The sequence below is a fragment of the Hyperolius riggenbachi genome, chromosome 3 (genome assembly GCF_040937935.1).
Source record: "Hyperolius riggenbachi isolate aHypRig1 chromosome 3, aHypRig1.pri, whole genome shotgun sequence".
Taxonomy (NCBI): domain Eukaryota; kingdom Metazoa; phylum Chordata; class Amphibia; order Anura; family Hyperoliidae; genus Hyperolius; species Hyperolius riggenbachi.
The window spans coordinates 97,159,364-97,183,847 of record NC_090648.1 but is presented as its reverse complement, the minus strand read 5'-3'; the positions used below and the strand labels follow the sequence as shown (position 1 = coordinate 97,183,847).

The following is a 24,484-nucleotide window of genomic DNA, read 5'->3' as shown; positions in this document are numbered from 1 at the left end:
GGAGGCACAAAAGGGGGACAGAAGATGGCAGAGGGGGGTGTAAGGAGGCACAGAGAGATAGAAGGAGGCAGAGGGGGACAGACAGAGCCACAGGGAGACAGAAGAAGGCTCAAAGGGGCACACAAGGAGGCACAGGGGGACAGAGGAAGGCGCAGGGGACAGAGGTAGCACATGGGGACTGAAGAGGCACATGGAGAAAGAAGGAGGCACAAAGGTAAACAGAAGGAGGCAGAGTAGGACTGAAGGAGTAAGAGGGGGGCAGAGGTAGCACAAGGGGACAAAGAAAGGCAAAGGGGACACAAGGAGGCACAGGGGGACAGAATAAGGCACAGAGGGGCACAGAAGGATGCAGAGGTGGCAAAGGGGGACTGAAGGAGGCAACAGGCACAAAGGGAGACAGAAGGAGGCATAAAGGGAGACAGAAGGACAAACGGGGTCAGACATGGCACAAGGGACTGAAGGAGGCACAAGGAGACAGAAGGAGGCACAAAGGGGGGAAAGAAGGATGCACAAGGAAGAAAGTAGATCAAAGGCGCAGCACCAACTCCATGCAGTTAGGGTTTATTAGATTAAAGCAGTAGGCATACAAGCATTGGAGGGACAAACACCAGCCTTACAGCCCTTTCGCGGGGCTCCCGCTTCCTCAGAGACCAGAAGGTGTTACACAGGTGTTAAAGCTACTGCTTTAATCTAATAAACCCTAACTGCATGGAGTTGGTGCTGCGCCTTTGATCTACTTTCTTTCTTGATGAATCTACTGCGAAAGCACTTCCAGGTTGGGAAGATTTAGAAGCTAATCTGCTGGCTATAGTGTCTGGTGCTGACCTCTACCTCTACCAAGTATCGTAGGATGCACAAGGCACAGCAGTGGCAGCTGCCTGCAACTTACGCTAAGTAGATGCAGCAGAAGCAAGTAATAGAACACCCATGGGGCGGGGCTTATTCCAGGGGCTTCATTTGGGGGTGGGGCTTAACCCAGCAACATGGCGCCATGGTACTCCAGGCAATGGCCTGTACTGCCTATGCCTAAAGGCGTCCCTGACTACCACTCTATTCAAGAACCAGTTGACACAATTGATCATCATCCCCTAGAGGTCACCAAGTTGAATGTCCTTAGCAGCAGATAGCACAATCCTTTGGACCTGTGGGGTTTCTCCTCTACCAGCGGATCTTATTTACAAAAATAGCTTTTTCACTCTTCTCAGAAAAGACATTGCAGAACCTTCAGCTCATATCTGGTGGACCTGTCACAAAGTCTCTAGGTTCTGGTTCAAAATGGAATACTCTTCACGAGTACTATACAGGCCATTTCATAAAGGTCCTAAAATGTTGCTCCTGGGCCACAAACCAAGTCGTACAAAGCACCCTGAACACAGAATGATCCAGCACATAGCCAACACTGCAAAAACCCATATAGCAGCCAGCAAGCTAGTTGTCTTCTGCAATCTCACTTACCATTGTATTTAAAAACTCAACTACATTATGATATTCGAAAGGATAAATGCAAGGATTGTTGACCACTAGTTAGGCCTTCCAAAACACATGAGGCCCCTGGAAAGCATTTAGCAGGGAGGGAGGCCTCAGGTATTGCAAAATAGTTCAAACATTTACTAGTGATTTTTAGCCCAATTTTTTTCAGTTTCTGTATGTCTGATATGCTGTAGCAGCTCTGATCTTGGACCTGCTTTAGTCTTAAAGCGGACCTGACTCATAACGTCCTCTCTGCTCTAAAAGATAAGCAAAAGCATAATAACCTTTAAAGAAAAATGTCTTTGTTACAGCTGACACAAATTCTGCAATAAATCTGGAGTATGTCTACTTCCTGCTTTCATGAAAGCAGACATAGGCTTAACATCCTGTGTTTAAAAATTAGCTGCTCTGCTGAGGAAGCCAGCTGACACAGCTGAGAGATCAAATTACAACTTGTGCTTAGTCACAGATGAGGGGGAATTAGACAGGGTAAACTCTCTAAATACATACAGGGTCCATTTCTCTGTCCTGTGCAAGAGTTCAGGTCCACTTAAAGTTTTATTTTGTGTTACTAACTGTACATGCCGGTGTATCTTATATACTTGGTGCTTATTTGCACCGATTATTCTCCCTTTGCTTATCTCTTGACATAAACTGTTCAGTTGCTTTGGACTCTCTCGTGATTATATGCTGCATCTATGTATAGACGGCGCCTTTGTGTGATATTAGGATCCTTTGTAAAATATGTACTTGTTTTTCTTGCAAAATAAAGTGATATTGAAAATTAAATAAAAGACAGTGCAGAATGTCAGACATTACTTCTCTGGTTAAACAACGAAGGAAAGAGGTGCCCTGGTATAATAAAAGTGGTCTAAAAACAGCTTAAAAACAATAGTAAGTATGAGGTAGCTTATCTCAATGACGAAATCTTTGTAATTTATACAAAAGATTTTTATAAGCACAGGCAACGCGTTTCGCGGGTCTCAGCCCGCTTCATCAGGCCAATAGCAGTGCCTATAACAGCAATAAAAGCTCCTCAGTACACTCATACACAAATGTCAATCATGATAATAAAAAATCATACATATTGCACATCATATCAAACCGCATGACATATTTCCAGATGCGTGTCTATATATATGTATACACGCAGCTCTCTATTTTTTAGGGGATGGAACCTAAAATAATCCTTTGGTGGTTATATAATTGTTTAATAAGAAAGTGACATAATGTTTTTTTTTTTTTGTTTTTTTTTAAATCTATATAAATAAAAGTAGAATTAGTCCTGACAAATAGCAGTAGGGATATTAGTAAAAGTGATCTTAATATATCTATCTATCTATATATATGTGTATGAGTGTACTGAGGAGCTTTTATTGCTGTTATAGGCACTGCTATTGGCCTGATGAAGCGGGCTGAGACCCATGAAACGCGTTTGCCTGTGCTAATAAAAATCTTTTGTATAAATTACAAAGATTTCGTCATTGAGGTAAGCTACCTCATACTTCCTATTGTTTTTAAGCTGTTTTTAGACACTTTTATTATACCAGGGCACCTCTTTCCTTCGTTGTTTAACCAGAGAAGTAATGTCTGACATTCTGCACTGTCTTTTATTTAATTTTCAATATCACTTTATTTACCAGGGGCGCCTCTTTCCTTCGTTGTGCTAAGTTTACCCCCGAACATACCCTGTCCGAGGGGTGGCCACAGACCACTAGTGGAGCTCTGCAGTGGATCCTGTCCCCTTTTTGATAACTAAGAGAGGCGACTATCCTCTGGTCCTGACCAGGACCACCCCGAGTGAAGTCGGGTTTGTTGTACCTTCCTGCTTCCTGTAGTTGGTTGCCCCACAGCAACCTCCCATTGTGAGTAGTGCCTTTAATTCTTTTACTCCCATAGCGATTACTGACATATTGCACTACTGGGCTCCTGCTTCTGTCTCCTGTGTTATTTACTATAGGGTGTTGAACCACCCTACCCCAATTGCTCTGGTTAAACAGGTTGTACAAGAGTATCTGAACGAGTACTCAGAGAACCTAAACATGAGCTCATTTTACACCTTTAGAGGAATGGCTACAGTAGGAAACAAATCGTCTCCCAATAATGATCTTGCTAAGTGATATTGGAGGGACATTTAAGATGGTGATTGGACTAACATTAGTAACAAAAGCAATGTGTTCCGTGGTGGACAACACTGAGGACAACTTCAGGGCCATCATGAACAGGATTTCTGCTCTAAATGAATTCAAAATGGCATCAAATGTTATCAGAGAAGCTGCTATAAATACAGTGGCATAGCTATGGAGCTATAGGCCCCGGTGCGAGTTTTACATTGGGCCCCCTCCCAGCACTCCGTACATAACACTTTATACGGCGCAACAAAACCTGTTAAGGTCATCCACAGTATTAGAGGTGCGAGAAGGGGATGGGGAACAGTTTGTTAATGATTGTTACTATTCAAAGCATCTGTACAAGTGATTATTACCAGCACAGGACCAATAAATAGCTAATTACATTGGTTGAAGAAGGGCCCCAAGGGGCCCCTCTGGCCCAAGGGCCCCGATGCGGTCGCTACCTCTGCATCCCCTAGTGCTACGCCACTGTATAAATATAGTTAAACATACTGCCGGAGCCAGAGCTGGGACAAGGTCCTCCAGTACGCAAGGCTGAGACACCAGACTGCGCCCCTCCATCCCTGCCACCCCAGCTGTCACACACTGATTGCTATTTGACTAAGAGGTGCCCCAGGGGCCCCCAACCCCTGTCACCTTAATCTCTAGGCTTGCAGTTCACTGCCATGTATGCCTTTTTCCTATTTCTCTCTGCTTTAAACACAATAGGAGATGATAGCTGAGTGAGTTGTACGCCTCCTCCTACACTGCGCCCTGAGGCTGGAGCCTCTCTTGCCTCTGCCTCAGCCCGGCCCTGCCGGAGCCATGCTCTGTAGTGTCAGTGGAAACAACACATTGGCCCATATGCAATTCCCCATTTCTCCTAAGCTGTCTCCTTGGAGATAATTTTCTTCATCTGTTTAGAATAACCTTTAAACACTCTGTGATTGACAATTACTAAAAAGTAGGTGATAAAGTACTGCCAACGTTATTTTCAGTATTTGTTTTCTTGCTGGTGGTATAAAAGGAATTTTATTTACAAGTTGTGAAAATATCACCGAGGAGAAAACTCAGGAGAAAATGTAATTGCATATGGGCCATTGTGACTAAAGAACTGGCTCCAGATAAAATAGGTGCAAGATTCCCTTTAATAGTAAAACACTATAGTAGTTATTCAGCGATACCACACATCACAGGAAGGCAAGCCTTTGGGCAGGGTCCTCCTCCTTTTGTGTCCTACCTGATCATGCACCTCCATTACTGTGCACCCATGCTAGGCATCTGAGTGAACCTAACTTGCCTAATCACCATGCTCCCCTCCAGTGACTAAGCATTACCTTGTACTCATACTGCGCTGTGTGATCTGGTTATTCCTGTATTGTCGTATTGCTGTACGTCACCTAAATATTGTCTGCAGCAACCTAAACTAATGTCCAGCGCTGCGTAATATGTTGGCGCTTTATAAATACAATAAATAAATAAATAAATAAGGTAATTCCACTCTCATACTGCAGAACACATGTCCACAACATATTCCAGTTGATAAGCAGGCCCTTACTAATTGTAACTTTGCCTTCTTAAAACAGAAGGCAGTTGCAATAATTGAGCTTTAAGTGAGCAACTGTGATGTCCCATGATGTATCACTCCTCAATATGCAAATATGCAAATCATCTCTTTATGCCCCAGAGAGCAAGGCGCGCATCCAGAACCACTGGTGTATCATGAACAGGGGAGCCTCTAGGCATAGGCAGTACAGGCCATTGCCTGGAGTGCCATTTGTCCTGGGGGGCGCCATGTTGCTGGATTAATCCCCACCCCCAGACCAAGCCTCACCCCGTGGGTGTTCTATTACTTGCTTCTGCTGCATCTACTTAGCGTAAGTTGCAGGCAGCTGCCACCTCTGTGCTTTGTACATCCTTCTTTTCCCCTTTGTGCCTCCTTCAGTCACTTGTGCCATTTCTGACTCCGTTTGTTCTTCTGTCTGCCATTGTGCCTCCTTCTGTCCCCCTGTGCCTCCTTATGCCCCTTTGCCTTTATTTGTCCCCTTGTGCTACCTCTGCCACCTGTCCCTCCTTCAGTCCCACTCTGCCTCCTTCTGTCCTCTTGTGCCTCCTTCTGCCCCATGTGCCTCTTCAGACCCTATGTGCCATCTCTGTCCCCTGTGCCTCCTTTTGTGTCTCCTTCTGCCCCCTCTGTGTCTCCTACTGTTTCCCTGTGCTTCCTTCTGCCACGCTTTGTGCTTTCTTCTGTCCCCCATCGTGCCTCCTTTTGTCCCCTGTGTGCCTCCTTCTGTCCCCATGTGCCTCCTTCATTCCCCCTGTGCCTCTTTCTTTCCTCCTGTTCCTCCTTTTGTCCCCATTTGTGCCTCAATCTGTCCCCATTGTGACGCCTCCTGACCCACTTTGTGCCTCCTTCTGCCCCACTTTGTGCCCCTTTTCCTTCCCCTTGTCCCTCTTTCTGTCTTGTTTTGTGCCTCCTTCTGGCCCTCATGCCTTCTTCTGTCCCCCTGTACCTCCAGCTGCCCCTCTGTGTACCTCCATCTGTCCTCCTGTACCTCCTTCTGTCCTCCTTTGTATTTCATTCTGTCCCCCATTGTGCCTCCTTTTGTCCCCATTGTGCCTCATTCTGTCCCCTTGTGCCTCCTTCTGTCCTCCTTTGTGACTTCTTCTGACCCTTGTGCTCCTTCTGTCCCCCTGTGCCTCCCTATGTCCCCCTGTGTGCCCTCTTCCTTACATGTATTTTCTTTCTTACATGTACTTTCTGGTGAAACGCTGCCGCAATAAATGTAATTTTTGGTGAAACGCTACTGAATTACAATTTTCTGGTTAAACATTGCCGCATTACGGTTATTTCCTGGTGAAATGCTGCCCCATTACGATTATTTTCATGGGGGAGCACCATGGGGGCAGGGGGGCGCCACATGTTTTCTTGCCTGGCGTGACAAAATGGCTAGAGGCACCCCTGATCGTGAACCTGGTCGGTGTATCATGAACCTGGCTGGCAGTGCATGGCATTGATTGATATGGCTCTATGAGTTAGAGGATCAACCCTTTCTGATTCACTGTTGGACTTGGTCTGACTGTGGACTGTGCTCCCCAGCTCCTGATGTCTGACTATGTCTGACAAGTACCAATACGGCTGTCGCTGGACTTGCTGTTGTCAGATGTAATCCGACACAGCCTAAGCCCCTTTAGATCAAATTGTTGAACGATGGCTGACACTTTGATCAGTTCTGGCAGCACTCTGAGCCATGAAAATATTATATTACGTGGATGCATTTGGGCTACCTGGGGCACCGCTGGATCTAGTCTGGCGGGACGGCAGGCCCCACTGATGGACAGGTCACCTCCCTGGGTATAGACTCAAGCGGCTTCTCCTGCAACAGCACTGCAAGGTCACTCATGCCCCCCCCCCCCCCCCCCCCCCCACACACACACACACACACACACACACAGTGGATGAAAAATTAAGTGCCGTGGAATTGTGGTTCATCTCAAAATTGGGCTAGACTTCTAACCCCTTGTGGACCAATAAGCTTTAGACACCCATGGCTGTCTCACTTGTTCACCAGTTGGTTTTCCTTGCACATCTTTTGGTAGATATGCCAACATATTGCGTATCTTTCACTGCGTAATATGTTGGCGCTTTATAAATACAAGAAATAATAATAATAGTTACTAACCACTGCATATCAGGAACCCACAAGACCTGCTGTTTTGGAGATGCTCTAAACCAGGTGTCTATCTAGGTATCTCAATTCGACTGTTGGCAAACCTCACAGATTCTTTACTGCTTCCAACACATCACCTAGAACAGTGGTGGTGAACCTTGGCACACATGGCAGAAGGGGCAATGGATGGGGGGAGGGTGTTAACATCTAGCTGTATATATTAAGGGTAGAGGTCTTCTGACCACTTTTTATATACTGGGGGGGGGGGGGGGAAGGGGCATCTGGCTACCTATACTGATGGGGAACATCTGGCTGTCTCTACTTGGGGGGGGGCATCTGGCTCCCTATACTGCTATACTGAGTAGGAGTTCATCTGGCTACATTTACTGGGGAATGGGGAGGGGGGGGGTCACCTGACTAAACATACTGGGGGAGTTGATAGCATCTAACTGTTTAGAATGGAAGGGGTAGTCTGACTATCTATACTAGGGGCTCATCTGACTGATGGGTGGGGTCATGTGACTGCCTATACTTTAGGGGGGGGGGGGTCATTTGGCTATCTATACTCTGGGGAGGGGACTGGCTGTAAATACTATGGGGTAATCTGGCTACCTATACTGGGAAGGTCATTTGGCTGTCTATACTGGGGTAGCCACCTAACTACCTATACTGGGCAGGGGAGATTGACATCTGGCTGTCTGTACTGGGGGTAGCTCCTCTAGCTACCTATACTGGGAGGGCTGTTTCACCAGGCTACCTATAGTAGATGTGGGGCATCTGTCTGCCTTTTACGGGGGGGGGGGGGGCGCATTTGGCCACCTATACTGGGGGAGACATCTGTCTGCTTATACTAGTGGTGGGGTCACCCACTTACTACCAATACTGGGTGGGTCATGTCGCTACCTAAAGCAGGTGAGGGTCATCTGGCCGTCTTCACTGGAGGGGTGGGTACATCTAGATACCTATAATGGGTGGGGGGCACCTGGCTGTCTTCACTGGGGGGATTGGCAGCATTTGGTTACTTATACTGGGGGAGACAGCTTATACTGGTGGGGGGCTCATCTGACTTCCTATATGGGGGGGGGGGCAGGGGGGTATATGGTTACCTATACTGGGTGTAGGCATCTGGCTGTCTTCACTGAGGAAGAGGACATCTGGATACCTATACTACGGGGCCACCTGGAAACCTATACAGAGTATAGTGAAATAAGTGTGTATTAGGTTGCAGTTTGGTCGGTCTCTAAAAGGTTCGCCATCACTGTTCTAGCCGAACTGACTGCTCCTCTGGCGCTTAAATTATCTCACTCATTGACAGGTGCGTTTGTTTTGAGATAATATTAAATAATTTCAGCTTTCAATGATTTAAAGAGACTCTGTAACAAAATGTTCAGCCCTATTTCTTCTATCCTATAAGTTATTATACCTGTTCTAATGTGGTCTGGAATACTGCAGCCTTTTCTAGTTGTACTTTCTCAGTAATATCTCTAATCTTCTTTTCTTTGTCAAGCTTTGTCGACCCAGAGAGGAATGCACTGCCTCTGCTGTGACAGGGAGAAGTTATGCATGCCCCCCCCCCATGCCCCCTGCAGGCTCTGTGTGTGTGCTTTGTTTATCCCTCACAGACAGGTCTCGGCTCTCAATTTCAGCTTGTCTGAGGGGGAAAGGTGCTGCCCATGCTGAGAAACTATGAGAATCCCTGACTGGAGTGCAGAAAATTCACTATGTAATAAAAACTTGTAGCATACTGTAACATGATATATATACTGTGTATATATATATATATATATATATATATATATATATATGTATATATATATATATATATATATATATATATATATATATATATATATACATATATACATACATATATACATACATACATACATATATATATATATATATATATATATATAGTATATATTTATATATATATATATATATACATACATCACTTCCTGGTTAGCAGCCATGTTTTTCATTTGTAAATACTGCCTAAAACTGGCAATTAAAAGCCAGGATCACGGCGGGGAGCGGTGGAAACGGCAAAGAGGGATCCAGCAGATCACAATGACTCGATTGGTATGTTTTTTATTGTACAAATCGGACAGTACAGATTCTCTTTAAGTGGTCCCCGCAGTGCCATGCGCACATGTGTCTGTGGCCCCCATGTGTGCGCATGGTGCATGGGCTCAGCATTGGCCCAGCACATGCGCACTACTGGGGGGGCCCCCTTGGACGCAAGTGTATGCAGTTTTACTACATAGGATATATGATATGCCCTATGTAGTAAAACTGCAAATATGTCCCCCATTTATATGGTCAGTGAGATAGTGATAATAGCATGCAAGCAACTTTAATGTAAATTATATATATGCATCTTGGAAGAGCAGCCACATTCACTTCCTGCAAATGTAAATGTAAGTCGGAACTATGGGCGTCTTGTTTACCCTTCTAGTCCCTGTGATAAATGCTTAGATCAACAGCGTTCTACTTTTCATTTTAAGCCTTCACATATTTGCAAGGCTTTATTCCAGGTTGTCTGTTCAAGTCAGCAACACATCTTTATTTGGAGCTGTCTTCTATTGATATTTATGCAGCAATAACCCAAATCCTGCTGCTATCTATGGTGCAGAAACTTACAAGCAGCAGAGAGATAATGGCACTATCATCAAATATGTTGTGCAGTGAGAAGGGGAGGGGCCCAGTGCGCGGCCCCGCCCCCCGGGCACAAAGAGGCGAGCAGCTGCTGCAGGGAGGAGGGAGTCAGCTGAGACCTGGAAGAGGGGAGGAAGCATCATATGATACAGAGGAAGCAGCTAGGCTGGTGTATGAGTGTGACATTCAATCCCCGTGTGCAGGGAGATCCTGTGTAAGGTAAGAGCCTGTATCACCCTCCACAGCCTTCCATCTATAGAGCATCGATGCTGGAGGTTATCCATACATGCTGTGCATTGGAGATGGGGCTGGGGCACAGCATCTTACCTGTATGTACACACTATGCACAGCCCCATCATGCTCCTGTACTCAGCTCTCCATGGATAATGTGTGTCAGGTGCTGCTGTGGACCAGCCAGGCATATTCTGCACAGCACACTGCCATATAAAATGTGTGCTGGGATTCCTCAATGCTGTACCTCCCACCTATGTTGTAATGTATAAGCCCTTTTATTGTATGTTGACCTCATGACCTCTGGGCGATGCCTTGTGATTATCTGTGAGCACAAAGAGCCCACACAGAATAATACAAGATGAGAAAATGCTGCTGTGGCTAAGTGCTTATTTAAAAGTTCTGTAAAAGCTTATAAATATGGAATTTCCTGGAGTTATTATAGGCCTATTTAACTTTTAGGCTACTTGGATGGTGTTGTGTTGTGGCGTAGTGGCCACATTGTAATGTGACTTACCACAATGCAAAGCAACACTTATGCAACGTTCACAGTGTGTTGGGTGTGGTATAATGGAGTGTGGCACCCCAACACACTACATGCAGTGCCTTACCGCAAAAGACGCATGTTATCACTCACTGTATGTGCCACAATGCACAGATAACATGGAGTGCTGCTGTCCTGTTGTGTCCTGGTCAGGGCTGCTCAAATCCGGATCCGGGAGACATCCGGATAGTTCTGTCCGGATATCTCCCAGTTACCTGTCTTACGTCTTCTTCGTCCGTCCCTCGGCGCCTCCCACGATGCGGTCCAATCGGCGGTCACGTGATTACAAACACTTCCTCCTTCCGGGTTGAAGGAGGAAGTGTTTGTAATCACGTGACGCGCGTGGACCGCATTGTGGGAGGCGCCGAGGGACGGACGAAGAAGACGTCAGACAGGTAAGATTGGCCCACCCCGCACAGGTTTACTGGGAGATATCCGGATAGCAACTATCCTGGTATCTCCTGGATCCGGATTTGAGCAGTCCTGGTGTTACAGGGAATGCAATGCCCACTGTGAACGTAGCCTTACAGAAAAACTGAATTGTTGTGCGTAGTAACCAGCGCCATGGAAGATGGTGGCGGTATGTAAATCCAAAAGAATAACAACAATCTCTCCTACCTAAGGGCATATTCACAGTGGGATGTTGTGTTTTAATGCAACGTTAAAGTCGCAATGTGTCTGCTCTTAGAGGTAACGCTCTGCAAGCAGTGAGTTATCATAACACAACATTTTTCAACGCGATGTTAACGTCGCACTGTGAACATCCCATAGGATTATCATTGCAGTGCAGTAAGCTGCGTTATAAGACTTTATAACGCAGCTCCGCAACGTGGCACTGTGAATGCGACCTCAATGGTGAACACAAGCTAGCAGTATCAAGGCAAATATTCTACGAGTAAGGGAAATTGCATGACTGCTTCCACAGAAATAGCACAGAGGAGGGCCTCAGCCCAAAATCCAGAGCTGTCATGGCAGAAATTCCAGAACCGCAATTTCTGCTTTATTTTATCTATTTCTGTTAGTTCTTCTTATACATCTTTTGCAGTGCTGTACGAAGTATATTGTCACTTAACTATCCCTCAGAGGGGCTTACAATCAAATCCCTACCATAGTCCTATGTCTATGTATGTCTCGTGTAGTGTATGTATCGTAGACTAGGGCCAATTTAGGGGAAGCTAATCAACATATCTGTATGTTTTTGGGATGTGGGAGGGAACTGGAGTGCCCGGATGAAACCCACACAGACATGGGGAGGACATACAAACTCTGTGCAGATAGTGCCCTAGCTGGAAATTGGACTAGGGACCCAGAGTTACAAGGTGAGAGTGCCAACCACTACACCACCGTGCTGCCCAGGCTGCCCTGCTCATTTGTTGGCTTGACAAAAGAGGGAAGAGGACAGTTACAACTAAGCTCTATCTAACACAAAATGCGTAGCTTCTTTTGTGGCTTTTTTATGCTCTCTTGGGTTAATTCTATTTACTTATTTTGTATTTATTTAGTGCCAACATCTTCTGGAAGCATTTTACAGCAAATATACTCTTATCACTAATTGTCCTCAGAGGAGCTCACTATCTAATCCCTACTATAGGCTTACATCCATCATAGTCTAAGGGCCCTTTCACAGTAGGAGTTCATCTGTGCGTTTTGGCGGATCATTCCTAGGATGCTTTTAGAAAGGTAACATGAAAGTCTATGGCTTTCATGTTAAGTTTTACATTAGACAAAACGTTCCATAGCGTTACACGGTAACGCATCTGGGAGCTTCGTAACGTCCAGCACCGGCGTTTTCCCGACGGTTAACTTAGAACTACCTCCACTGATCAGCATCACACCGCAACTTCCCTGCATCACGTCACAGGTCATAACGCATAATGCTTTAATTGATTTTGACTATACTTACCTGGGGCTTCTTCCAGTCCCCGTTGCCGGGCGCGTTCTACGCACACACAGTTCTCAAAAGAATGAACCCTGCATGCGCAAAATTTTCCCAGTGATGGGAGTGTGATCAAGAAGGGAATGTGACAGTAGGTGCAACTGGCGTTCTGTGTATGCCAGTTACGCCTACTGGGGAAAGATATCAGCCCTCGGGGCCTTTTATGCAGGAGACTGGACTGTCCATCCTGTCAGATTGCTTCCTGAAGCACCATAACAAACAGACCTATGCAAAAGTCCTCAAGCCAGTGAATAAACACGTTGATTGTACAGTGAACAGAGAGGGAGGATGGCTGGCACTTTCATTAACCTCCTTGGCGGTATGATTATTTCCGGATTTTAGAGTCTTTTCAGCATGTTTCAGACCCTAAAATCAGGAAAAAATCATGCTGCCAGAAAAACAACAGAAGCTCCAGCATTCACTCACCTTCCTGGGCTCCAGCGCTGCCATTTTCCCTCCGTCCTCCGGGTGGCGTTGTAACTCAGAAGTGAGATCACTGACGGCAATCTCATCAGAGTGATTCAGAGCCTCTGAGGACAGGAAGGAGAACAGCTACCGACGTCTGGATCCCCCGGGAGGTGAGTAAAAAATGCCCGCAATGCGCTATACTCTGCATAGAGTTCCTGGGGCTTAATGCGTTAATTGTATAAAAATATAGGTACTTACAGTCACATGTTGAAAGTGGCTATATGCAGTTCTGTGGGCGCCAGGGCCAGTGATCCCTACAGATGACGGGTTTGCGCTGCCAGCGCTTGCTCACTGTGCGATCAAAGCTGGAGGTGTGTCACTGTAGCATGGGTTTAACTCCACAGCTCCAGTACTACGGCAACCAGTGATGCCCAGACTCGTTGCACAAATTACAGCTGTCCAATAAGCAGACAAATATTTACATATTTCAAGGCAGTAGCAGAAAACATATAACGCCTATAGGCAGGGCTGTGGAGTCGGTACAGAAATGATCCAACTCCTACTTAGTTATGAAACCACCAACTCCAGGTACCCAAAATTGCTCCGACTCTGACACCTTAGTCTAATACCTGGGCTGTGGAGTTGTTACAAAAATCATCTGACTCCTCAGTTTATGAAACCTCCGACTTCCTCTCCAGGTACCCAAAATTTCTCCGACTCCACAGCCCTGCCTATAAGACGACTGACGTTCTAGTTGCAGTTTTTTTTGGAGATGGTAGCGTCCCGCAGTGGGACCTGACAGACTACAGGGGGTTAAAGGAAGCCCCAGGTAAATAAAAATACCCTTTTTGGGGGGAGCAAATTCAGGTGTGCTTTGACTTATCTGTACAATTTGGCATCCGGGGGAAACTAGAGTGCCTGGAAGGAACCCATGCAAACACGGGGAGAACATATAATCTGAACTGGGGACCAGCATTGCAAGGCAAGAGTGCTATCCATTTCCCCGCTTTGCCACTCCTATTATTTGCTATAGCACTGGCATCTTCTGCAACACCTTGCAGAGTACACAGAACCATTCATGTCACATGGCCGTTTCTCATGATCTAAAGTATTAAAGGAACTCTTTATAGTAAAATGTGCCAAGACATACAAAACTACTATGCAGTGGCTAGCAGACCTCTCTCGCCTTTCCTCCCATAAGTAATAGATTGCCCAGCAAGCTCATGGTGAACCAGAAATCCTAGGAGTTTGTAAGGGGGCTGAAAGAGACCAAAAAATCCCTCCTACTATAACGCTATGCAAAACAGAAATTTGCTTTCTTAACCTCCTTGCCGGTTATCCCGAACTCAGTTCGGGGTAACCTGCGCAGGAGGATTTCTCAGGCCCCGCTGGGCCGATTTAGCTAGCTGCTTGTAACTTCCGATCGCCGCCAATCCGCCGCGCCGAGTCGCACCCCCCCCGCCCCAGACCCCTGTGCTGCCTGGTCAATCAGTGCCAGGCAGCGTTGAGGGGCGGATCGGGATTCCCTATGACGTCCCGACGTCCATGACGTCATCCCGCCCGGTCGCCATGGCGACCGGGGAAGCCCTGCAGGAAATCCCCGTTCTGAACGGGATTTCCTGCTTACTCTGATCGCCGAAGGCGATCAGAGTGGGTGGGGGGATCCTGCCGCTCAGCGGCTACATGATTTAAAAAAAAAAAACAAAAAAAAAAAAAAAACCTCCTGTGCTGCCTCCTTGCCGGGGGAATTGAACCGGCAAGGAGGTTAAAACAGAAGGTACAGGTAGTCCCCAACTTATGAATGCCCAACTTATGAATGATCCACTGATACGAACTGCATGGATTCTGTGGAAACAAGTCGAATTTTTTTTTTTTCCAATTTGGACTAGTTTTTGAGAAAATGGAATAATAAAAAAAAATTCAAAGAAAAAAAATGCCTTTTAAACTTTTATAGGCAGGTACAGGGGGCAGAGATGACACAGAGGGGGACACTGGAGGCACAGGGGGGGTACAGAGAAGATACAGGGGGCAGAGATGGCACAGAGGGGGACACTGGAGGCACAGGGGGGTACAGAGGAGATACAGGGGGCAGAGATGGCACAGTGTTACGACTTAAAGGGGAACTGAAGAGAGAGGTATATGGAGGCTGTCATGTTTATTTCCTTTTAATCAATACCAGTTGCCTGGCAGCCCTGCTGATCCTCTGCCTCTAATACTATTAGCCATAGCCCCTGAACAAGCATGCAGCAGATCAGGTGTTTCAGTGGTTCAGACTTATAAGTCTGATCTGACAAGACTAGCTGCATGCTTGTTTCTGGTTTTAATCAGATACTACTGCAGAGAAATAGACCAGCAGGGCTGCCAGGCAACTGGTATTGATTAAAAGGAAATAAACATGACAGCCTCCATATACCTCTCTCTTCAGTTCCCCTTTAAGAACAAACCTAAAGTCCCTATCCCGTTCATTAACTGGGGACTGCCTGTATTTGCAATTATTCAGGTTGGAGTGAGTATATGAGATCTCCCACAATGCATCACTGCAGAATATGAAAATCATCCATTGTTGTCCCTGAAAATGAAAGACACCTCCAGAACTGCTGGAATGCAATGATGTGCCAGCTTTTTAATTGTACAGAGCCACAATAATCCAACATGCATACAGATTCTGGATTGGTTGATCCTCATCAGTGCATGGCATGGATTAATGTGGCTCTATGGAGTAGGATTTGAAACACAATTACAGATTGCCCAGAAAACGAAAACTCTATTTTACACCACCAATGCAGTCTATACAAAACCTTAGATTGCGTATGTATTTAACTTCCTATTTACATTCCTTTTCCATACCCTCTGCAGCCCCCAGTAGGGGTTCCACAGAAGAGAAACTACATTCCCTACAAGGCATGGTACAAAGATACTTCCTGCATCCACATGCCTCCTGAAAGCAATGGTCAGCAATGGAAAAATGTTCAGTTATTAAGTGAGACCCTCTGACCTGATGAGCTGACTTTGCTGTTGGGGTCATTAGGTTTGGGCAGTGTTTTTTGCACAGCAATATATTGGGGCAGTAAGTAATAACTTCTGTGGTTGTTTAGTGTAACTGGCTGCTTTGGGCAGCTTCTTGGCTTGTCATTGCTCCACTGTTCACACAGACTCTCCAGCATACTCTGATTCCTGCAGAGAGAGCTTTACGAGCTATGTACATTTTTACCTCCCCAGGATGTTTATAGAAGAATTACTGCGATCACTTTGGAAGAAATATGTTTACATTTTTTTATCTCAAGCTATTAACACGGTATATAAATGCTACAGAATGTCGCGTGCCAACCAGAAAATGTGTATCTAAGATGGCAGTATTTACCACAGTAACGCAAGCAGTAGAGGACCAGCGATATGCTGTAGAGGTAGATGTTGCAGTCCACAGGCTGGATAGGACCATAGCAAATATTTCACCAATTAGAGGCTCTGAGAGCCACGTATGTGTAGTGCCACCACCGTTTCAGTTGGACATCGGGTGGTGCTGCTAGTAAAAATATTGGTAATTTACAATACTGATATTATACTCCTCTTCACAATTTGGAATAGAGCTACCTCGTGCCTTACATAAACTGGGCTTCTTTCAATCAATCAGCTCTGCTACTCACAGGAAAGGTCACACTCTGGACCTTATATTCCATACTGGGCTGTCAATATCCAATGTGGAAATTAATCCTGTTGCCTGGTCAGACCATCACACTATCCACTTCTCCCTCTCAATACCAGCTGTCAAACACCAGGTCAAGAATCAAATAAAATATTGCCGCTTAAAAGGGCTAACACCTCAACATATCCGAGATAACCTTAGCTTTGATGAATTGACTGACTCCAGCTTGAACCCTGATACTCTGGTGTTTAAATACAACAAATGTGTGTCCTCCACCTTTGAGACCATTGCTCCTCTGCGCACCAAATATCTTACTCTTCACCATCATGCACAGTGGTTTGATAACACCATAAAAGAGCTGAAAAGACAAGGCCGAAAACTTGAGACTGTGGCGCAAATCTCAGTCCCCAGAAGACAAACATGCCTTAATCCTCCACTTGAATGCTGGATACACACCATGCGTTTCCGCGTCGAATGCGTCCGTCGATACGCGTCGATTCGATTATTTCCGAACGCATTTAGATGATTTTTAGGTTGATTGCCATGTAAAGTATGGCAAATCGACCTAACGATCCATCGAAGCTTGAATCGGACATGTCGAAAATAATCAAATCGATGCGTACCGACGGACGCATCGAACGCGGAAACGCATGGTGTGTATCCAGCAGAAGAACTACCAAAAGGTAATCACGGGAAAAAAAATCATCCTTTCTATCACAAGAGATTGCAAATGCAGTTAACAAACCAGCCCAACTGTTCCGCACAGTGGAAAGACTCTGCAACCCAGCATGTCAAAAACTTAATATCGAGTCTTCAAGGGACCTCCTGTGACCAATTTGCCCATTTCTTCACAGACAAAGTCTCCACTATAAGGTCCGCCATCCAACTGACAGCATCTGAGCCTAATATAGCGCCGAAGACCATTAGCAGAGACAACGTAACACCCTGGTCAAACTTCAAAGAAATTGATGAAGAAGTCACATCAAGAATCCTCCTTCACCTCCGCCTAACTACCTGTGACCTGGATCCTGGCCCAACACAGTTCATGCTGAACTGCCCCGACCTGTTTGTACCGGTATTCCTCAAAATTGTTATCTGTTCCTTACAATCAGGGATATTTTCTGCTTTACTGAAGGAAGCAATCATCAGGCCTCTCCTCAAAAAACCCTCCCTGGACCCAGATGCAATGACCAGCTACAGACCTGTCTCTAACCTCCCCTTTCTGGGCAAGCTAATTGAAAAAGCTGTTTACCTCCAGCTAGAAGCCAAAATCCTACAAAACAGTTATGACCCATTCCAGTCTGGCTTCAGGAAACACCACAGCACTGAAACTGCCATCATCCAAATATGCAACCACCTGCTCATGGCAAGAGACAGAGGAGAGTGCTCGATCCTTATACTACTAGACTGGCTTTCTGCAGCCTTTAAAGAGACCCCGAGGGGTGTTTAAAGAATGTTATCTGCATACAGAGGCTGGATCTGCCTATACAGCCCAGCCTCTGTTGCTATCCCAAACCCCACTAAGGTCCCCCTGCACTCTGCAATCCCTCATAAATCACAGCCGAGCTGTGAGGCTGTGTTTACATCTGTAGTGTCAGTCTCAGCTGCTCCCCCGCCTCCTGCATAGCTCCGCTCCCTGCCCCCGTCCCTTCCCTCCAATCAGCAGGGAGGGAAGGGATGCAGGCGGGGACTGGAGTTCTGCAGGAGGCGGGGAGAGCAGCAGACTGACACTATAGAGATAAACACAGCCAGCTCTGACAAGCTGTTTGTCAGCAGCGTGGCTGTAATTTATGAGGGATTGCAGAGTGCAGGGGGACCTTAGGGGGGTTTGAGATAGCAACAGAGGCTGGGCTGTATAGGCAGATCCAGCCTCTGTATGCAGATAATATTCTTTAAACCCACCTCGGGTTCTCTTTAATACAGTTGACCATGACATCTTGATAAGCAAGCTACAGGAATACTGCGGCATTGATGGCATATTTCTTCAGTGGTTCCAATCCTTCTTGAGTGGCAGAACCCACAAAGTGTCTATGAAGCCCTTCCTGTCCACCCCTGTATCACTTAAATATGGGGTGCCCCAGGGCTCAATCCTCTCTCCCCTGCTTTTCACGATTTACATGATACCACTTGGAAAACTAATCCAAAAACATGGCCTGACATACCACTGCTATGCAGACGACACCCAACTATATCTTTCCTTCAAGCCTGGTGTGACAGACCCAACTCTCTAACTATAAACACCTGCTTACGTGAACTACAGCAATGGATGAATGACAACTGGCTGAAACTAAATGCAGACAAACTGAAGTCCTTCTGATTGGAGGGCAGAGCATGATAACAAAACAACTTAACTTGCAGTCTTCACCACTGGGAATAGGAGGCACGGATCTACGCAGCTCTGATCATGTGCGTAGCCTGGGAGTTCTAATTGATTGGGATTTAAACTTCAGAACTCAAATCTCTGCTGTGGTGAAATCTTCCTATTTTCACCTGAAGAACATTGCAAAAATCATGCACCTCATCCCCCAGAAGATCTGCCAACCTTAGTCCATGCCTTCATCACATCCCGACTGGACTACTGTAATGCTCTCTACACCGGCCTTCCAAAAAAGGTCTTGTACCGCCTACAGCTGATACAGAATACTGCTGCCTGACTGCTAACCAACCCCGTCACTGCCAAATAACGCCAGTCCTGCACTCCCTTCACTGGCTACCTATAGAATGGAGGGTCCTATTCAAGATCGGCCTACTGACATTTAAATCCCTGAATAATCTGGGCCCTGGATACATGAAAGATATGTTGCAGCTGCGTAGCAATCCCCGCATTCTCAGATCCACAGGTTCTAATAATCTAGTCATACCCAGAGTCCACTTGGAAACTTTTGGTCCCAGAGCCTTCTGTCATGCTGCCCCTACGTTTTGGAACTCCTTACCTCAACAGATCAGGACAGCTCCATCCCTGGACGTGTTTAAATCCAGACTGAAAACCCACCTGTTCAGTTTGGCATTTGCAGAAATATAACTTTTGTTGTGTGAATACTTCATCCTACTACCAATTACTGAATCTGAGAGAGCCTAAGCGCTTTGAGTCCTATGGGAGAAAAGCGCTATAGAAATGTTATTGTATTGTATTGTATTGTATACTACAGACTAACCTGGCCCCATTCTCACACAAACCCTGCACACCCTTCTAGGGCTTAACACTAACCCCACCCTTCTAGGGCCTAACACTAACCCTGACCCCACGCTTCTAAAGCCTAACACTAACCTCCCCCTCGTTATAACGATCACTAATCCTAGCACCCAAATGACCTGAGTGACCTCAACTTGCCTAATCTCCATGCTCCCATCCAGTGACTGACTAAGCATTACCTTGTACTCTTACTGTGCTGCGTGATCTGGTTTGCATGTATTCCTGTATTGTCATATTGCTGTATGTGACACCTAAATATTGTCTGTAACCATAACTAATGTCCAGCGCTGCATAATTTGTTGGCGCTTTATAAATTAAATAAATAAACCACATTGAACACACAACTGCTGATAATTTACATTGGTATGAATCCTGAATTCATGAACGGTAAAATGATGCAACGACATGCAGAAACTCCTGTTTATTTGATGTCATTAAAGAAAAGTGTTTTTGTGTTCTATCGTTTCTCTCCAGGGGTATCGGAGGAGATCATTTGCATCCATCCCCTTCTCTGAGTAGCTAATCATGATCCACAGCCTGTTCCTCATCAATCCATCCGGGGACATCTTCTTGGAAAAACACTGGAAAAGTGTGGTGTCCAGATCTGTCTGTGACTACTTTTTTGAAGCTCAAGAAAGGGCATCGGATCCAGAGAATGTCCCACCCATCATCCAGACACCTCACCACTATCTGCTCAGTGTTTACAGGCATTCTATCTTTTTTGTAGCCGTCATACAGACTGAGGTACCGCCTCTGTTTGCCATTGAATTTCTTCACCGTGTGGTGGACACATTTCAGGTAGGACTTCACACTAGTTGTCTTCCTGATTTGGGCTAGGCTTTATTTATTGCCTACATTGGTAACTTCATTAGCGTGTATTTTAAGTCTAGTTGCAATTCATATTTGGGATCTACCGAGTTGCCTGTGTGGCATGGCTCTAAGTCCTCTTTTTGACCATAGCAGCCAGTCCAATCCATCTGTTGATTTGGCCTTGCTGGAGGAGCAGCAGAATAAGATGAATTGGTGGTACACAACTGGTATTATCATTTCTTTTGATACTTAAAAGGAATATGGTATTTGAGCATAGAAGTCTAACCAAAAGTGCAGAAGTCCTGCAGGCTACACAAATTGAGTGTATGTAGTGTGGGAGCACCAGGGTAGTCTACCACCCTGTTGGAAGCCGTGAAAGCAGATAATGTTCCATATTGATTGAACCTGCAGGTCCACAGGAACTTGTGAAAGTGCTCCCGCCCAACCAACGTTGTGCTTGTCTGCATTATTTACTTTACACAGTAAAAGGAAAAAAATTCTACACTTGTGGTTGAGCTTGGGTCTTTATCTGCTTATTTGTTTAGCCCTCAAAGTACATAAAGAAATGATATTGGATCCCCTATAAAGGATGTCCTGACAAAGATCTGGCCCTTGCAGCCTAGTTCCTAATTCACACTGACTGTTTTAAACCATAGTGATGTTATGTCCTGTTTACCAAAACAAGGTAAGAGATGGACAGCAAGTGTGGATTCTGCTAGTCAGGGAGGGGCTTCTAACATCAGAACCATACCAAGCCATTGCCCTGCCCACTGCTATCAGAAGCCAACCTTCTAGCATATCCTAGACTGTTTAGGTTGACAGGAGATTACATCACTGTTTAAAACTGCCAGTGTGTGCCTACACACCTTTGACTCCTGTCGGGGATTGAGACCCGCTCCCCTTGGGTGATATCACTGGGCTGGCCTGTTCTGTTGCTTTGGGGGAGGGGGGAGTGGAGGGACGGGGGGGAGCAGCGTGCACAAAGAAGTTGGCCATCGCGCGGCCAAATTGATCGACCCAGCAGATCAGCGGTTGGGAGGCCACTGTACACACGCATATCAGCTGAGGCGGTTATCAGCCGCCTCAGCTGACTAAATTTAGTCAGGTGTTTGTACAAGGCTTTAGAAAGGTACTAGTCCATAATGATCAGATCTTTGTGCATAAGTACAGTTATACTTCAAGTAATTAAAGATGTTGGTTGGAAGATCCAGTGGGATTTATTTAAAAAACGAAAGTGTTCTCCATAACAGGTCAAGTAAATAGGTAATGCAATGTGAAGAAACTGAGTAGTAACTGTCGTCTTAACTGAAAATTTAGGGACATAAATTCATCAGTGTACAGTATTTGTCACATAGCGATTTAATCCTGGCCTTCTCTGACATTTACACAGTGCCTTTGCTCCTGTTTTATTAGGATTACTTTGGCTCCTGCTCGGAAGTGGTCATTAAGGAGAATGTTGTGGTTGTCTATGAGGTCCTTGAGGAGATGTTGGATAATGGATTCCCTCTTGCCACTGAATCCAACATACTTAAAGAGCTTATCAAGCCCCCTACTATTCTCCGCAGTGTTGTGAACACAATTACAGGTATCCGGTTTTGATGTTTTGTTATGTGAAAACTTCCTTGCTTACACAATATTGGTAAAAAGATGCCCAGCTGAAGATAAGACTGAGTTAAAGAGAGCCTGAGGTGGGCTTATAAAATACAAAAAAACTAGGCTACCTGACGGGGGGCTGAGCGGATCAGGTAGTTGCCTAAACGTCCATTCTCCGCCGCTCCTGTGGGCCACACTAATCCACTTTCACTTTCGTGACCTCTGGGTCATGACGCTGGAAGTAGAGAGTTTTTTTTTTGTTTTCCCTCTGTCGCAGCATGCGGGAAGGCAAGGGAGCAGCAGGTGGCGCGGCCAGGGAGAGAGAGCTGCCAAACCCTGCAGGAACGCCCCTAGTGGGCGTTTTGAGCAGGGAATCCCTCTCCCCCATGTTTACCTCAGAGATAGCGACAAATTATGAGGCAGAGAACATGTCTCTGTGTCCCATCTGCCCCTCCACACACATGGACCGCCTCAGGTTCTCTTTAAAACCAACAATAAAAAAACGAGTGAGGTGGACAGCACATTAAACATGCATGCCAACAATGTGGCTCGTTATTTAAAAAAAAAACCGTTTTAACTTTAAAGGTGCCCATATACTCGTCAGATTAGCAGCAGATAGATCATCAGATGGATTTCTTATCAATCTTATGTGTTTAGGAACATTTTTTTTTTTTACTAGGATTAGAATTCCAATAGATTTAAGTTTGAAATCTATTGAAAATCGATCTGATGGCATTTTTTTGCCATCAGATTTCCATTAGGGCCAATGCAAAATGATAAGCAATCTCAACAGATGGACCTAGATTTTCCAGCTTGCCAGATTGATTGAAATCGAAATCGTTCGCCAATTGATCGATCTGTCAACCGATTTGCAATCGACCGATCAATTTTGATCGATCGGCCAAAAATCGGCCGAGTTTATGGGCCTTCTGTAATTATTTTATTGCACACATCAGCAGAGAACGAACAAAAGCTTTCATCAGCAGGGGAGTGGAAATATTGGACACTATGGGCCTGATTCACAAAGCGGTGCTAACAGTTAGCACGCTGGTGAAAAGCCCTTTATCACACCTAAACTCAGTTTAGGCATGATAACTTTAGGCGTGATAAGTTTAGGCGTTATAAGTTTAAGCACCAACTGGGTTAGTACCGCAGTGCACAGCTGATCAAAAGTTTTGCGCTAGCAAAGTCTGGTGCACTTTGTATAGAGTTTAATGGCGCTGCTTTGCGTGCGGGACTTTGTGCGCGATCTAAACTTATCTAAACTTATCACACCTAAACTTATCATGCCTAAACTGGCTTTCCACCAGCGTGGTGCAATGGTTATCATGCCTAAAGTCTCTAACTGGGTTAGCACCGCTTTGTGAATCGAGCCCTATGCTTCAAAGAGTTTACAGAAGATGTATCTTCACAGATGCTATCTTCACACCATTCCCTGGATAAATAATGGGCAGCTAGAAGGGGGGGAGGGGGGGGGGGACATGGCAGCTCCTATAGCTATTAGAAAGCAGGACAAACTGCAAAAAAATATAATGGCGCATGGTTCCCTTTTAATGGTGTATCAAGAACAGAAACTTGAAGCTTATGTGTTTGAAGCAACGAATGAGATAAGCTAGAGCCTCTTCTTGTTGGAGTTTGTTCCTCCACCTGCCCTCAGAAGTATCTTCTTAGTAGTATAAAGGGTATGTTATTGTAAAAAAATACAGGCATAGATTACTCACATTATGGCTCCTAATATAAATAGGATCCATTGCCACACACAGCGTGTATACACATAAAAGTAAATGAAGTTTCCTGCTCTCATGACCTGACTGTTTTTGCCCTCCTGGCATCATCAGAAGAATTGTTACTATAAGGCAAGATTCTCATTAGTGCTAAAGCCATTGAGAACAGCTTGCTCTGCTAATGTTGCCACACATAGTCCCCAATGTTAGGGCAGTGATGGCGTAGTGTCCATTTTGCATGCTAATTTTCCATAGGGGAAATCGCCATGGGTCACCCAGGGAATAAGCTGAAGCTGCTGATCCAATATCCTTGATCATGTGTATGCCGCCATTAGACCCTGTATCTATCTTCATTGCTCTTCTGATAATGAGAACAACGCGCAAACTCTACTGTTAAACCCCACTATGAATTTAGCCTGTATGTGAAAGCTGTGCACTGACGGCTATGCAGAACATGATTCACTGATAGGAATCCAAGAGAAGATAATAAAA

At 45.5% G+C, this 24,484-nt stretch overlaps 1 protein-coding gene across 1 annotated transcript in view; it reads left to right on the top strand.

Annotated features, from left to right (window-relative positions):
- Positions 1 to 10,019: 10,019 nt before the first annotated feature.
- The window catches only part of AP3M2 (adaptor related protein complex 3 subunit mu 2), a 33,525-nt gene continuing 19,060 nt past the window's right edge, over positions 10,020 to 24,484 (top strand). Inside the window, exons 1-3 of the mRNA XM_068274643.1 lie at positions 10,020 to 10,129; positions 20,340 to 20,663; positions 22,089 to 22,260. Of these exons, the coding sequence (XP_068130744.1) occupies positions 20,391 to 20,663; positions 22,089 to 22,260 (445 nt within the window). The 5' untranslated portion in view covers positions 10,020 to 10,129; positions 20,340 to 20,390. The remainder of the gene's footprint in view (positions 10,130 to 20,339; positions 20,664 to 22,088; positions 22,261 to 24,484) is intronic.